This window comes from Loxodonta africana, chromosome 1 (genome assembly GCF_030014295.1).
Source record: "Loxodonta africana isolate mLoxAfr1 chromosome 1, mLoxAfr1.hap2, whole genome shotgun sequence".
NCBI classification, from domain to species: domain Eukaryota; kingdom Metazoa; phylum Chordata; class Mammalia; order Proboscidea; family Elephantidae; genus Loxodonta; species Loxodonta africana.
This window is the reverse complement of record NC_087342.1, coordinates 9566402-9581640: the sequence shown is the minus strand read 5'-3', so window position 1 is coordinate 9581640 and position 15239 is coordinate 9566402. Positions and strand designations below refer to the sequence as shown.

The 15239-nt window shown below is 42.7% G+C and overlaps 1 protein-coding gene across 3 annotated transcripts in view; it reads left to right on the top strand.

Annotated features, from left to right (window-relative positions):
* The window catches only part of B4GALT4 (beta-1,4-galactosyltransferase 4), a 34575-nt gene extending 20913 nt beyond the window's left edge, over positions 1 to 13662 (top strand). For 2 of the 3 annotated variants that reach the window (XM_010592939.2, XM_010592940.3), the window contains exons 5-7: positions 7814 to 7936; positions 10383 to 10487; positions 12766 to 13662. In XM_010592939.2, coding sequence (XP_010591241.1) covers positions 7814 to 7936; positions 10383 to 10487; positions 12766 to 12898 — 361 coding nt within the window. In that variant the 3' untranslated portion in view covers positions 12899 to 13662. Of the gene's footprint in view, positions 1 to 7813; positions 7937 to 10382; positions 10489 to 12765 lie in introns of those variants that run through there. The other variant, XM_023551763.1, reaches the window with a different exon arrangement.
* The last annotated feature ends 1577 nt before the right edge of the window (positions 13663 to 15239 follow it).

The window sequence follows — 15239 nt, the reverse complement described above, 5'->3', positions numbered from 1 at the left end:
GTGACCAACAATTTCTCTACTGATGAAACCCTACATATGCTATGTGTGTGCACTTGCCTGTTAGCCTCCCCCAAGCCCTGCCCTTCCTGTGTGCTCACATCTGTGGTGCTGACCGTGCTAGGGGCCATAGAACAGTCTGAGTAAGGCAGAGCGCCCACCCTGTAGGAGCTCCCATTGAGTGACAGTGTGGGAAGGAAGGTAGCTACAGTAGAGTTGTATCACTTTTGCATTTAACTTCTGCGCATTCAACGGTAAGCCCTTGGCAATGAGAGGACGAGAGATAAAGTGAGAGATAACTATAAAATAATGCAGGCGATTTCAGCAGCCTGGGTGTGTACTCTGGAGTCAATGTGACGGAAACAGTAAATCTGTTGGTCTTGGTTTCCATGTTGTTCTTACTGTGTAGGCCTCTCACTTTGGACTATTTAAGAGAGTAACATTGTCTGTAGGTGATTTTTGCCTCATAGACTGACGTGTCCCTGTGTAAGCTGTAGGATATAAACAACTAGAATAATCACCTTGATGAGCGAGAACACAGCGCCTTTAAGAACAACTAGGGAAGGGCTTATGCTGTTCCCCCGGGAAGGTGGTGTCTTAATCTCTGGGAGTTTAGTCAGCAGAGTTAGAAGACGTGGAAGCAAGAGCGAACATGGTGCCCTTACTGGAAAATGCAAGTCATTCATTAGTGCTCAAGGATGAACGGGGTTGTGGAGGTAGGAGAGACAAGAGGTGAGCTTAAACGGGAGCCAGAATATGTAGGCTGTTAAGGAGTTTGGAAGGGAATGATGAGCTGCTGACACAGGGTTCCAGTTGGGAAACGACATGAGGAGGCTCAGTTCAGCTGATGTTTAATGTTGGACAGAGCAAGGCAGGAGGGCAGAAACAGACAGGAGACATGCCATGTGCCTCAGTAGGGCAGGTATAATGGGACAAGGTGAGGGGGAGTCCAGAAGAGAACCATAGGTTTTTACCTTTGGGGAACTCGATCTTTAATTCTGAATCTCATTATCTAGGAGGCTTTATCTGTCCTCCCCAGCCCACCTCTACACTGAAGAAAGTAGCATATCACGGGCCCGCTACATTGGATTCTTCCGAAGCTTGTGAAATCTACCGTCTCTTCACTTATAAGATACTAAAAAAAAAAAAAAAATTTTTTTTTTTTTTATCTGCAATGCACTTCACCTGTACTTCAGATCCTTGCCGTAATAACCCTAAATTGCATGTTGCCCAGTTCTTTCTCAATGTTGGCAGTGAGAAAGTATAATCATAGAGGACTGTTTTAAGGATGGGCGTTTGGCTCGGACTCTGAATTTTATCCTTGTATTAAATGGACCGTTAGAAAACCAAGTTCATGGGCATTCCTGTCTGGATTTGATCTTGAGTTACACTTTGATGTCACAATCTTGGCTTTCACTGGGGACACTCACTCTTAGAAACAGCCCATATATGAATTTGGCTGTTGTAACTTGGCGTTGTAACTTGCCAGACATTTCTTTCATAACTAAATATCATGAAAAGCTTTGTCACCCCTGAATAACTGGCAGATTTCCTTAACAACGTGAATTAGGTAATTGAATATGTCTCCCCTTTTGATTAAGGTGTAAGAACCTCTGAACCTGATCCATGGTCGTCTTTTAGAAACTGTAAAAAATCTTATTTGCAAATCAGGGTTCTAATATAGTCTTGATCTTAATCTCTTCTAATTCAAGTTTTTCTCTGGGTCTTGGCTTATCATTTATATTTTTCTACTTTATTGTTTGTATCATTTAATCCGCCCCATCTTTGTGACCAGGGAGAGGTATGTATGTATAAGTAAAAGAAGAGCTGGCCTCCCCTATACTTCCCACCTTTGTTGCTGGTGAGTGTAGTAGCAGAGTGTCTGCCTCCTGCTGGTAACAGTATGTAACTGCACATCAGCCACAAAGCGTAACTAGGCACAGGCTTTAGGCTTTGTTCATTGCCACAGTAGCCCTGTGAGTATGATGAGAAGTGCAAAAAATATTTTCACTTTACTCACATGCAGAGGGAAGATGTTAAAGTAATATGTCCAAGTGTCTCAGACTCTGATGAAGGCAGGAAAAAATCTGTTTCTGGGTTAGAAGTAATCCCCTGGTCAGTGATAAAGCTCTGGACCAGCCAGTGGTAGATTTTTGCCACCAAGAATTCCCTCAGTATCTGACTCCTTTCTACAAGGACCTTCTTTTATTTTATGATGACGTTTTCCCCACCCTTGGGCCTCAGAGCCCTTTAAAAATAAATAGTCCCTGTGAAACTAGCAGTTCCTTAACCTGTCTTTCCAACTTGTCTCCTGTTGTGCCTCCACGTTCCAGCTTCACAGGTCTCTGTATCTCCTCAAACAACCTGTCTCTTTCCCGTGCTTTTCCTCATGGGGTTCAGGCCACCAGGATCGCCCCCATTTTCCTATCTGTTTGAATCCTCCCAGGCTTGCATCCTTCTGAGGTGGCTGCATGTCCTTCCTCAGACCCTGATGACACTCTGCTCTCTGCCTAGACTGTAAGGTCCTTAAGAGTGGGGCGTGTTAGCTAGCTGTCTTGCACTACATGGATAGCATCACCATCACCGCTACTAGCTACCATCCAGTTGTTTCTGACTCATGGAGACCCTTTGTGTGTCAGAGTAGAACTGTGCTCCGTAGGGCTTTCAATGACCAATTTTTTCAGAAGTGGAACTTCCGAGGCACTGCTGGGTGGCCCTGAACCTCCAGCTTTTCAGCTGGAAGCTGAGCGCTTTAACCATTTGTACCACTCCACTTGGTGGATTGTCGTTGTTGTTGTTAGGTGCTGTTGAGTCAGTTCCAACGCAACGCATAGCGACCCTGTGTACAACAGAACGAAACACTGCCCGGAACTGCGCCATCCTTACAATTGTTGTTATGCTTGAGCCCATTGTTGGCAGCCACTGTATCAACCCATCTCGTTGAGGGTCTTCCTCTTTTCCGCTGACCCTGTACTCTGCCAAGCATGATGTCCTTCTCCAGCCACTGATCCCCTCCTGACAACATGTCCAAAGTATGTAAGATGCAGTCTCCCCATCCTTGCTTCTAAGGAGCATTCTGGTTGTACTTCTTCCAAGACAGATTTATTCGGTCTTCTAGCAGTCCATGGTATATTCAATATTCTTCGCCAGCACCACAATTCAAAGGCATCAACTCTGCTTCGGTCTTCCTTATTCACTGTCCAGCTTTCACATGCATATGATGCGATTGAAAATACCACGGCTTGGGTCAGGCCCACCTTCGTCTTCAGGGTGACATCTTTGCTCTTCAACACTTTAAAGAGGTCCTTTGCAGCAATGCAATGCATCTTTTGATTTCTTGACTGCTGCCTCCATGGCTGTTGATTGTGGATCCAAGTAAAATGAAATCCGTCACAATTTCAGTCTTTCCTCCGTTTATCATGATGTTGCCCATTGGTCCACTTGTGAGGATTTTTGTTTTCTTTATATTGAGGTGCAGTCCATACTGGAGGCTGTGGTCTTTGATCTTCATTAGTAAGTGCTTCAAGTTCTCTTCACTTTCAGCAAGAAAGGTTGTGTCAGCTGCATAACGCAGGTTGTTAATGAGTCTTCCTCCAATCCTGATGCCCCGTTCTTCTTCATATAGTCCAGCTTCTCGTATTATTTGTTCAGCATACAGATTAAATAGGTATGGTGAAAGAATACAACCCTGACGCACACCTTGCCTGACTTTAAACCACTCAGTATACCCTTGTTCTGTCCGAACAACTGCCTCTTGATCTATGTAAAGGTTCCTCATGAGCACAGTTAAGTGTTCTGGAAATCCCATTCTTTGCAATGTTATCCATAGTTTGTTATGATCCATACAGTCTAATGCCTTTGCATAGTCAATAAAACACAGGTAAACATCCTTCTGGTATTCTCTGCTTTCAGCCAGGATCCACCTGACATCAGCAATGATATCCCTGGTTCCACGTCCTCTTCTGAAACTGGCCTGAATTTCTGGCAGTTCTCTGTTGATACACTGCTGAAGCCATTTTGACTGATTTTCAGCAAAATTTTGCCTGTGTGTGATATTAATGATACTGTTCTATAATTTCTACATTTGGTTGGATCACTTTTCTTGGGAATAGGCATAAATATGGATCGTTTCTAGTCAGTTGGCCAGGAAGCTGTCTTCCATATTTCTTGGCATAGACGAGTGAGCACCTTCAGCACTACATCTGTTTGTTGAAAGATCTCAATTGATATTCCATCAATTCCTGGAGCCTTGTTTTTCACCAGTGCCTTCAGAGCAGCTTGGACTTCTTCCTTCAGTACCATTGGTTCCTGATCATATGCTACCTCTTGAAATGGTTGAACATCGACTAATTCTTTTTGGTATAATGACTCTATTCCTTCCATCTTCTTTTGATGCTTCCTGTGTCATTTAATATTTTCCCCATAGAATCTTTCACTATTGCAACTCCAGGCTTGAATTTTTTCTTCAATTCTTTCAGCCTGAGAAACACCGTGTGTGTTCTTCCCTTTTGGTTTTCCGTTTCCAGCTCTTTGCACATGTCATTATGATGCTTTACTTTGTCTTCTCAAGCAGCCCTTTGAAATCTTCTGTTCAGTTGTTTTACTTCATCAATTCTTCCTTTTGCTGTAGCTGCTCGATGTTCGAGAGCAAGTTTCAGAGTCTCCTCTGACATCCATCTTGGTCTTTTCTTTCCTGTCTTTTCAATGACCTCTTGCTTTCTTCATGTATGATGTCCGTGATGTTGTTCCACAACTTGCCTGGTCTTCAGTCACCACTGTTCAGTGTGTCAAATCTATTCTTCAGATGGTCTCTAAATTCAGGTGAGATATACTCAAGGCCATATTTTGGTTCTCGTGGACTTGCTCTGATCTTCAGTTTCAGTGTGAACTTGCATATGAGCAATTGATGGTCTGTTCCACAGTTGGCCCCTGGCCTTGTTCTGACTGATGATATTGAGCTTTTCCATTGTCTCTTTCCACAGATGTAGTCAATTTGATTTCTTGTGTTCCATCTGGTGAGGTCCATGTGTACAGTCGCTGTTTATGTTGGTCAAAGGAGCTATTTGCAATGAAGAAGTCATTGGTCTTGCAAAATTCTATCATTCTATCTCCAGCATTGTTTCTATCACCAAGGCCATATTTTCCAACTACTGATCCTTCTTCTTTGTTTCCAACTTTCGCATTAAAATCACCAGTAATTATCAATGCATCTTGGTTGCATGTTCAATCAATTTCAGACTGCAGCAGCTGATAAAAACCTTCTATTTCTTCATCTTTGGCCCTAGTGGTTGGTGCATATATTTGAATAATAGTCGTATTAACTGGTCTTCCTTGTAGGCATATAGATATTATCCTATCACTGACAGCATTGTACTTCAGGACAGATCTTGAAATGTTCTTTTTGACGATGAATGCAACACCATTCCTCTTCAAGTTGTCATTCCCAGCATAGTAGACTATATGATTGTCCAATTCAGAATGGCCAATACCAGTCCATTTCAGTTCACTAATGCCTAGGATATTGATGTTTATGTGTTCCATTTCATTTTTGACGATTTCTAATTTTCCAAGATTCATACTTCATACGTTCCATTTTCCGATTATTAATGGGTGGTTGCAGCTGTTTCTTCTCATTTTGAGTCGTGCCACATCAGCAAATGAAGGTCCTGAAAACTTTACTCCATCCTCGTCATGAAGGTCGACTCTACTTTGAGGAGGCAGCTCTTCCCCAGTCATTTTTTGAGTGCCTTCCAACCTAGGGGGCTCATCTTCCAGCACTATATCAGACAGTGTTCTGCTGCTATTCATAAGGTTTTCATTGGCTAATACTTTTCAGAAGTAGACTGCTGGGTCTTTCGTCCAGTTGGTGGCTAGTAGTTACTTAATCGGTGGCTACCAAATCGTCCATGCTGGTTGTGCTCATGACAGTCCCTCATGGGTGCTTGCACTGTCTCCCGGGTTATGTCTGGGCAGTGGTTCTACTCAAAGTTTTCTTTAGAAACTGTGAAAGCAGCTACCTTCTGAGCACTTTATTTTATACTTTGGCTTGTTTTAGGTTATGATAATATCATTCCCACAATTTAGGTTGGAGGTATATAAGGAAATCTGTTTCTATTATGGGTTAAACAGGGTCTCCTGGTCTGTATTCAGAACATAGAAGCAAACAGCTGAACAACAAATTAGCTTTTGGGACCCCCACCTGTTAGATTGCAAGTGTCCATGTGTTTATTGATCTTTGCCTTTGGTTTTTCTTATCTGAAAAAGCAAAAATATTTAATTGACTCTTGAGCACTTTATGTGTGTGTGTGTGTTTTAGGTGAAAGCTTGCACAGCGCAAATTAGGTTTTCATTTAACCAATTTTTATACAAAATTTTCTGTGCCGTTGGTATAATTTTTGCAATGTGTCAGCCATTCTGTTTGTTCTATTTCCATTGATCTAGCTTCCCTTCCCCGCCTTGCCTTCTCATGTTTGCTTTTGGGTAAATGTTAACTCTTTTATCCCATATAGTTAATTGCTTAGGGGAGCACTTTACTCAAAAGTGATATTGTTTATTTTGTAAGCCAACCTATTATTTGGCTGAAAGGTGACCTGCAGTGGAACACTTTAACTAAAGTTAAAGTTAGAAATCATTCAAATAGTCACATCTTTTTATTTGGTAACATCCAAGTTATAAACCACCTTCATTTGCATTTCTGAATTGTTATAGTGTTATATTGAAGTGTTCCTCAGATTTGCTAATTTGTCTGTTAATAACACATAGCAGTACTACATGATGATGAAGTGCTCTCTGACTGCTCCTTCTGAATCTCCTTCGTGGGTTATTCTTCACCCTCCCCTTTTACTTGTTGATGTTTCTCTTCTCTCCTTACCCAGCGCTTTGCCTTTGGGTGATCTCTCCTACTGCTGTGGCTTCAAGCTCCACCTCTTGACAGCTGCTTTTTAAATGCATATCTCTGACCCTGCATCCTTTTGCCTACTGGCAGAAACCCCAGGGGAACCTCAAAGTCAGATCCCTAAAACATAACTCAGTGTTTTTTTCTCAAAACCTGTTTATTATTCTGTACACACTATTTTCATGAAAAATGAAACCAAGCCCTTGCTGTTGAGTTGATTTTGCCTCATAGGGACCCTAGAGAACAGAGTAGAACTGCCCCATAGGTTTTCCAAGATGCGGCTGGTGAATTCAAATGCCGACCGTTTGGTTAGCAGCTGGTCTTAACCACTGCACCACCAGGGCTCCAATAAGGCAGTATCAACTAGCCATTTGCCTGAGCCAGAAACCCCAGGGTTGTTGAGGAGTATTGGGTTTTCCAGGACATGGATGAGAACTATCTCTTTTTCCTCCAAATAAAGAAAAAGGAAAGGAAGAAAAAAATACGTTAATACGATTTTCATTCATGCTGAACTTGGCTTAGCTTCCAAATTCTTCTTAACCTAGTGCACTTGACAGCCGTTGCTGGTGGATTGGATTGGCCCATGAGATGAAATCTGTTATCCAGATCTAACGTTGTGGTGCCAGTTTACAGGGATCTATGCAGACCTACAGGTATAAGCAATTAACACGTGGGTGGGTGGCACCTTGCCTAGTGAGCAGAGGAGAGCAGATGACTAGACAGAGGAAAAAAGGCAAGATAGGGAAGGCTAGGAATGTTGGGAAGTTGATGTATGTCCAGCAGGAGGTGGTGGGTAAAAGTGCGTGGTCTTAAGAGCGCTCCTGGAATGATGGTAGTGAAATCAGACACCTCTGAAGCATCTGTGAAGGACAAAAAGGCTTCTACTAATGTTCTCACCTTTTCTCACCTCTCTTGCTCCAGGTTACGTTACAAAGGATATTTTGGGGGTGTTACTGCCCTAACCAGAGAGCAGTTTTTCAAGGTGAATGGATTCTCTAACAACTACTGGGGATGGGGAGGCGAAGACGATGACCTCAGACTCAGGTGAACAACATAGAAAGGTCTCCTTCAAGGGCTGTGCTATCATGGTGGCTCTGGAAACTTCTGTTAATGTCTAGTGCCAGTAGATACCAGTTCAGCAGGTCGCAAGGCTGCAGATTTGCAAGTCGTAGAGGGTGGCAAGGGGTGGAGGGAGGTCAGCAGGGCCCAAATTGCTGTTTGCCAATGGCAGCTTAGAAATGATGGAGGGTGCTGTGTTCCTGGCTTGTGGGTGTTTGGGATCTACAGGTGCTGATGGAGGTCTCTGTGGTCTTGTCGGTGGGTGTTACTACTCAAGGCCTCACTAGTGAATTAAAAGCACCAAACTGCAGAGTGTCTGGAAAGCTGCTTTTTTTGAGGAAGGTAGATGGAAGGACCTTTGATAAGCCTATGCCTTTCCTCAGGCCCCAGACCCAGTGTCCAGAGCGGGCAGTGCCAGCAGCCTCTGAGGAGCTGCACACACTGAAGTGGGCACAGCTGACTGCACTTTCTTATGCCTGAGCCAGCCTCACACGTTGTGGGAACTGCCGGCCGGGCTCCCAGGCCCGATGTGGGGCTGCTGGCATTACCCTTGGGTGCTCTTGGACCACTTTCTGCTCTGGGGGCTCAAACAAAATCAGTCTGGCCCCATTCCTCAGCTCCCTCGCTTGAGCTTGAGTTTCATGGCCAGACAGTTAGGGATGTCCCTTCCCCCCCAGAAATGAGCAATTACTCAAGAGCCTGGGGCCTGTATCTTCAGACTTGTAATCATAGGATATTTCTGGCTGTTAGAGGGCCCCCTTTCCTCCTGCTTTTGCCTCTTGCAAAGGAAATTCCTAATGTATGGCTCAATTAACAGGTGTGTGGCTGTCAGAAATTTCCATTGCTTCAGTGTAAAGAAGCCAGGGCTGGTCTTGTCCCCCTGTCTAGGCTGAAGGTCTCTGGAGTGTTCTTTACAGGAGGGTATGGATTGCTCCGACCAAGGGCTCCATGGGAATGGCCCTACTGATGGGCAGGAATCTTTGGCCCAACCCATCAGTAATCTGTATGGCCATGGCTTACGAACTGGACTGAGGGCACCTGCCAGACTTCAGGGCAGGAGTAGCCAGGGCTAGAGGTAAACAGTGCCCATCTAATTCCCAAAATCCATTTCACTGCCCAGCCAGGATGATTAGTAGAAAATTGCCCTAATCACAGCTCTTCACTGCCCCAAGATTCGCTTTCATTTGATGGGACTATCGTGGCCTCCAGAATGGTTCTCAGCTAATGCCGTGGATAAACCAAAACGGTTTGAACAAAGACACTGTTTGATATTTACTTACTGAGTATTTATCAACTGTGCGACAGACGGGCTCTACCCTTCTTTGCGCTTAGGTGATGCATTCCAGTTTGCAAAGCAGGTTCCACATGAATTATCCTGTTTGAGCCTTTCAAAGTGACTCATCATTGTCATTTTACAGATTAGAAAACTGAGACCTGGAGTAGTAAACTGCGTTACCCAGGTTGTAAATAACAGTCTAGATTTGTGCCTAGGTTTGTGGTTCCAAAATGGTCATTTCTTTGTTAGAAGAAAGCAACACTAAGCTAATTAGGAATCCTAAGAGACTTGACTTTCCTACTCTTCAGGATGCTTTAACATAAGTACTCTGAGCTTTTTTGCAAAATGACTAGCTATAAAACTATAAATTGACACATCTCCTTTGCACCCCAGTTGTTGTTACTAGGTGCTGTAGGGTCGGCTTCAGCTCATAGCGACCCTATGTACAACACAATGAAACACTGCCCAGTCCTGTGCCATCCTCACGATTGTTGCCATATTCGAGCCCATTGTTGCAGCCACTGTGTCGGTCCATGTCATTGAGGGTCTCCTCTTTTTTTTTTGCTGACCATCTACCTTACTAGGCATGATGTCCTTCTCTAGGGACTGGTCCCTCCTGATAACACATGCAGAGTATGTGAGGTGAAGTCTTGCTATCCTAGCTTCTAAGGAGCCTTCTGGCTGTACTTCTTCCAAGACAGATTTGCTCATTCTTCTGGCAGTTCATGGTATATTCAGTATTCTTCACCAACACTAATTCAGAGGCAGACTCTTTGGTCTTCCTTACTCATTGTCCAGCTTTTGCATGCATATGAGGCGATTGAAAATACCATGGCTTGGGTCAGGTGCACCTTAATCCTCAAAGTGACATCTTTACTTTTTAAAACTTTAAAGAGATCTTTTGCAGCAGATTTGCTTTTGTATATTTACCAGTAAAGTAGTGAATCTTAAATATGATTCTTTGATGAGTTTATTGCCTGAGGCCCCACCATTAGAGGAAAATCTGCAACTTTAGTTTTTCTTCTTTTTTTAAATACCCATTGTGTGTACCATTGTGTGTATATGTGTAAGTTTTTGTGAGTGATTCTTTTTAAGTGCCCAGTGGTAGGTAAGTAGGATGAATTTTTTTATTTTTAACCTCTGTTATTTTTCTAGGGTTGAGCTCCATAGAATGAAAATATTCCGGCCAGCACCTGAAGTAGGCAAATATACAATGGTTTTCCATAATAGAGACAGAGGCAATGAGGTGAACATAGAAAGGTAAGCCCTGGGTTCACATGCCTGGCAAGCTACTTACCTAGCTATGCTGAACTTGATGAGATAAGTTAATTCGTTTTGGTAAAGGCTAATTTTATGAAGGAAATTTTCAAATAGACACAAAAGTAGAGACAAACGGTTCATTGAACCTCATGTACCCATACTCGGCTTCAACAGTCTTCAACTCCTGGCGATTCCCGCCCCCCCCCCCCAATTTGTTCTCTTCTCCATTTGATTATTTAGAAGCAAATCCTAGAAATCATAGGATTTCATTTGGAAATTGCTTCAGTATGTGTCTCTAAAATATAAAAAACCCAACCAAACCCACTGCCGTCGAGTTGATTCTGACTCATGGCGACCCTATAGAACAGAGTGGGTTTCCAAGGCTGTAAATCTTAATAGAAGCGGACTGCTGTAGCTTTCTCCCACGGAGCGGATGATAGGTTTGAACTGCCAGCTTTTGGTTAACAGCTGAGCGCTTTAACCACAGCACCATTATGGTTCCTTCTAAAATGTAAGGAGTCTTAAAAAACATTAAAAAAGGAGTCTTAAAAAACATTACATAACCGTAAATCATTGTCATGCCTAAAATAAAACTAACACTATTTTCTTAGTATCGAATAGCCAGTCAGTGTTCAGATTTCCCTGATTGTATCTCATAAATGCTTTTTTAGTTTTTTTAACAGTTGGGTTGTTGGCATCAGGTCTTAGACAAGGTCCGATTGTATTTGGACGGCCTTTCTTAAGTCTCTCTTAATCTATAGGTTCCCCCCCACCCCCTTTTTTTTTTGATGCTGATATTGCCCCATCTTTGGCCAGTGGAGTCTTCTTCAGGTTGGCTCCTGAGTCCTTCTGACACACCCACTGCAGTCTTTGAGAGCTTCCTTCCCTGTGCTCTGGGGTGACAGAAGGCCCCAGGCTCGTCTTCTACTTTTTCTGCCCTAGAAATTACCCTTTTACCAAGGAGTCCTAGCAGATAAGCTAATTTTTTATGGGCTATGATTGAAGCATCTGCGTTTCTTGGATCTGATTTTTGTTTTTCTTCTAAATTTTAAAACAATATTAAAAGGACTTTCAACAACACAGGATTTAGCCATGCATCTACCACTCTAACAAAGCGGCTTTTTTTTTATGTTTCCTGTGTTTTTCTAGTCTTTGTTCGTTGGTACGCATTTTTCTTTTTAAATTCTAAGACATTAATTAATTAGAATATATACAAGAGAATGTAAATTATATGAGAAGCATGATACAGTGAATACTGTGGTCTCTCTCCCACCCAGTTTATATCCATTACCTGCGTGGCCCTCTCTAATTGCGTATCTTTGCCGCCCCCTCTTCCCCCGCCACCCAGAGGTAACACTTTCTTGAATTTGGTAAAAATTACTTCCCTGCTTTTCTTGTTTTCCACCATGTGTATAACCTCAAACAAAAGACTTTAGTTTTACATGTTTTCCAATTGTATATAAATGAGTGCATACTGTATTTATTCTTCTCTAATTTTTTTTTTAACTTTCTTTAGTTCAGCATTATACTTCTGATCGCCACCCATGTTGTTAACATGTAATGTGTAACTGAGCTCCTAGAGACCTATTCAGTTCACTGCTGGCTACTCTCCCCAGATTGCGGGGTCCCAGCCATGCCGAATGATTTATTCTTCCACAGATGTACCTGGTTTTGCATGTCTGTGCATCTTGCACAGGGTGTTCACTCTGCCTGGAGCGTCCTTTCTCTCATCTTCTTCATTTAGTGAACTTCTCTGTTAAGCCTCATTCATATTTGCCTTCTCTGTGACCTCTCCCCAGACTCACTCATGCGATTAGGTGCCCCTTCATCCATCCTCATCCTCACATATTCTTAACTTTTTCTGAGGCTCTTATGAAAGGTATGTACCCTCTCTACCTAAGACACAAAGTTTTCCCAAGATCATTGGGTGGGTTAGAGATTCCCTGAAGTTTATGCAAGGCCTGTTAATGCTTCATGACAGGCATCACTTGTTATCAGTGACCTTTGACTGGGAGCTCACGGAGTACAGTGACTCTTCATACTTGGTCCACGGGATCCTACTTGAGGTCTGACACAATAAATCTTGGAATGAACACATGGCTAGCACTGGTCTCTGTTATCTTAGGTGGGGAAAACCAACTTTGTTTGCAGTCGAAAACCCAACAGGTACAATAATTTACAAGAGTGCATTTGTCAAATGTTAGGGCAAGTCAAAAAGCAATGTAAATATATGTCAAATCCTTGTTTTATCATTCACATTTGTTCTTTTTATCTTTAGGATGAAGCTCTTACATCAGGTGTCACGAGTTTGGAAAACAGATGGCTTGTCTAGTTGTTCTTATAAATTACTGTCTGTGGAACACAAACCTTTGTATATCAACATCACGGTGGATTTCTGGTCTAGTCCATGATGTAGGCTCTTTTGATGATGTTCAGAAGAACTAACTATTTGATTGCAATAATTCTGCCCTAGAGACTTCCCCAAGTAGCACCCATTAAGAACTTGCCGCAGCTAGTTTTTGGGCTGAATTTCCCTTTTGGCATTTCTTAGTACAGCTCTTGGTGATACAGAATGTGAAATAATTGTAACAAGACGGCTCTCTTTAGTTGTTTTCATCATGAGGGTTATATATTGTAGTATAGATACTTGAAGAACTAAACATAAAAGGACTACTCAAAGGATGTAATGAAGTCTACTTGAGAACTCTGGTTGAAGGAGATTTGTTTACATTTTAAGTGACACATTATGGGATAAAAGACCTGAGGAAATAACATGGCTTAATGTCCCAGAGAACCAAAATTGTTTTTGTCTGAGATAGAAAGGTACGAAGACACATTTCTGTTACTTGTTTATCCTGCATGGTACCTGGTAGGTCCTGGGTGAGAAGAAGACCACAGAGGAGGAGAGGAAAGGTGAAGAATTGAGGTGCAGTGAACTTGGCGATGGAGAGGTAGCAGTGGTTGTGCTGGCTGCTGCCACCGTAACTGTGCAGTGGGTGTCACCCCTCCAGATATGCCTTCTAGTACGAACCCAGCAGAGAATACATTATCTACTAGTTTTTTAAGCATTTTTGTAAAATGATTTTGTACATGTAGGATATGAATTAGCACTTTACAAATTACGTATTAACTAAAAATACACCTCAAGTACCTCTGTAATAAAATATGAAAAAGCTTTGGGTGCACCGTCTTATTTTTTACCATTGTTCAAGGCCTACAGATGTATTCATTTCAATATCTATAAATCTAAACAGCTTAAAAAAAAGAAGTCCCCCTTCCACTCCCTCCCATTTTCATGTTCTTCATCTCCCCTGTCCTGTGTACACCCGCCATGTACAAGTCTGCAGTAGGTGCCCCTATGTCTTGTCCCCTGGGGCTCACCATGTTTTTGTTCTCCTCTTGTGCCTTCTCCTCTCCCATAATCGATAACGGGTGAAGTAGGGCTGGCTTCATGGGCAGACCTGGTTGGTTATGGGATGGGAAGGGTGGTACTGGGCATTTTAGAGACCCGGGGCTGAGAATCCAGTTGCCAGGGCTTGGGAATCGTTTGGTTTGGAAGGAAGGTGGAGCCATGACACTGACTTGGGTGTGATTTGGCAGAGAAACCATTAGGACTGCTGAGCTTCCTGAGGAGGGGTAGGGGTGTAGGCTGGGAGATGGATACTGGGTCAGAACAGAAGTAAGAATGGTTTATTTATATAGGAGGATCAACACACTGTAACATAGGGATTTTCTTAAACAGGTATGCAACTGTGGCTCTGTCTCTTAGTCCCTCATTGTATGAACTTGGATTGTTAAACTTTAACATGAATTGGCTGGTGCCAGCCAATAGGTAAACATCATCAAATTCATTTTATAGATAAGACAGCTTGACCTTTAACTCAGCAGGGACAAGCAAAAGCTATGCTTTTTATCTGGCAAGGAAATAATCATGGTCCTCATATCTGTCCCAACCCTTATAAAGGAATTTAATTCTTGGGAAATTTGCTAATGGGGCTATAATGTATTAAGACTTCCCCCTTCTTTCCCGGGTCGTTTTTGAAGAACCTTTCTCCAGCCTTCTGTCCCAATTTTCTTAATTATAAACTTACACAGGTTGAGCTGTTGTAATTGCCAGTAGCATATACCAGACCTGTAACAAGTTGCCATTGAGTTGACTCCAACTCATGGTGATCTCCTGTGTGTCAGAGCAGAACTGTGCTCCGTGGGATTTTCAGCGACTGATTCTGGGGAAGTAAATTGTCCAGCTTTTCTTCTGAGGTGCCTCTGGGTGGACTCGGACCGCCAACCTTTTGGTTAGTAACTGAGTGCTTAACTATGCCACACAGGGACTCCTAGCCTATGTCACATGGTTCCCAATTTGGAAATAGTTCCTTGTTACAGTGGGGGAGGGCAGAGGAAGGAAATGGTGTGTACAAGGAATTTGAGGGCCCATATTTTGGTCACTTGTTGAAGCCATCATGGTCTACTTCTATGTAATTTGATACGGACTGTTGTCTCCAAGCCATCAGTAAGTTACTGTATTTATTTTATGTTTGCTTACTGTGTCCTAGCTTCTTGTTTTATTTTGATATGCCCAAACAGGCTGGTTGTGTGAGCTACTTTGATTATTGCTGTCTTTGAAGCTCTCATGTCCTGTCACCAGGTGGTTAGAACTGTTACTAGGTATGTGAGCTCAGGAGTCCATTTATTTTTCTTGTGTGGATTCAGCTCAGGTGTCTAGGTCATCGGTTACAGAGTGTGTGATGCAGG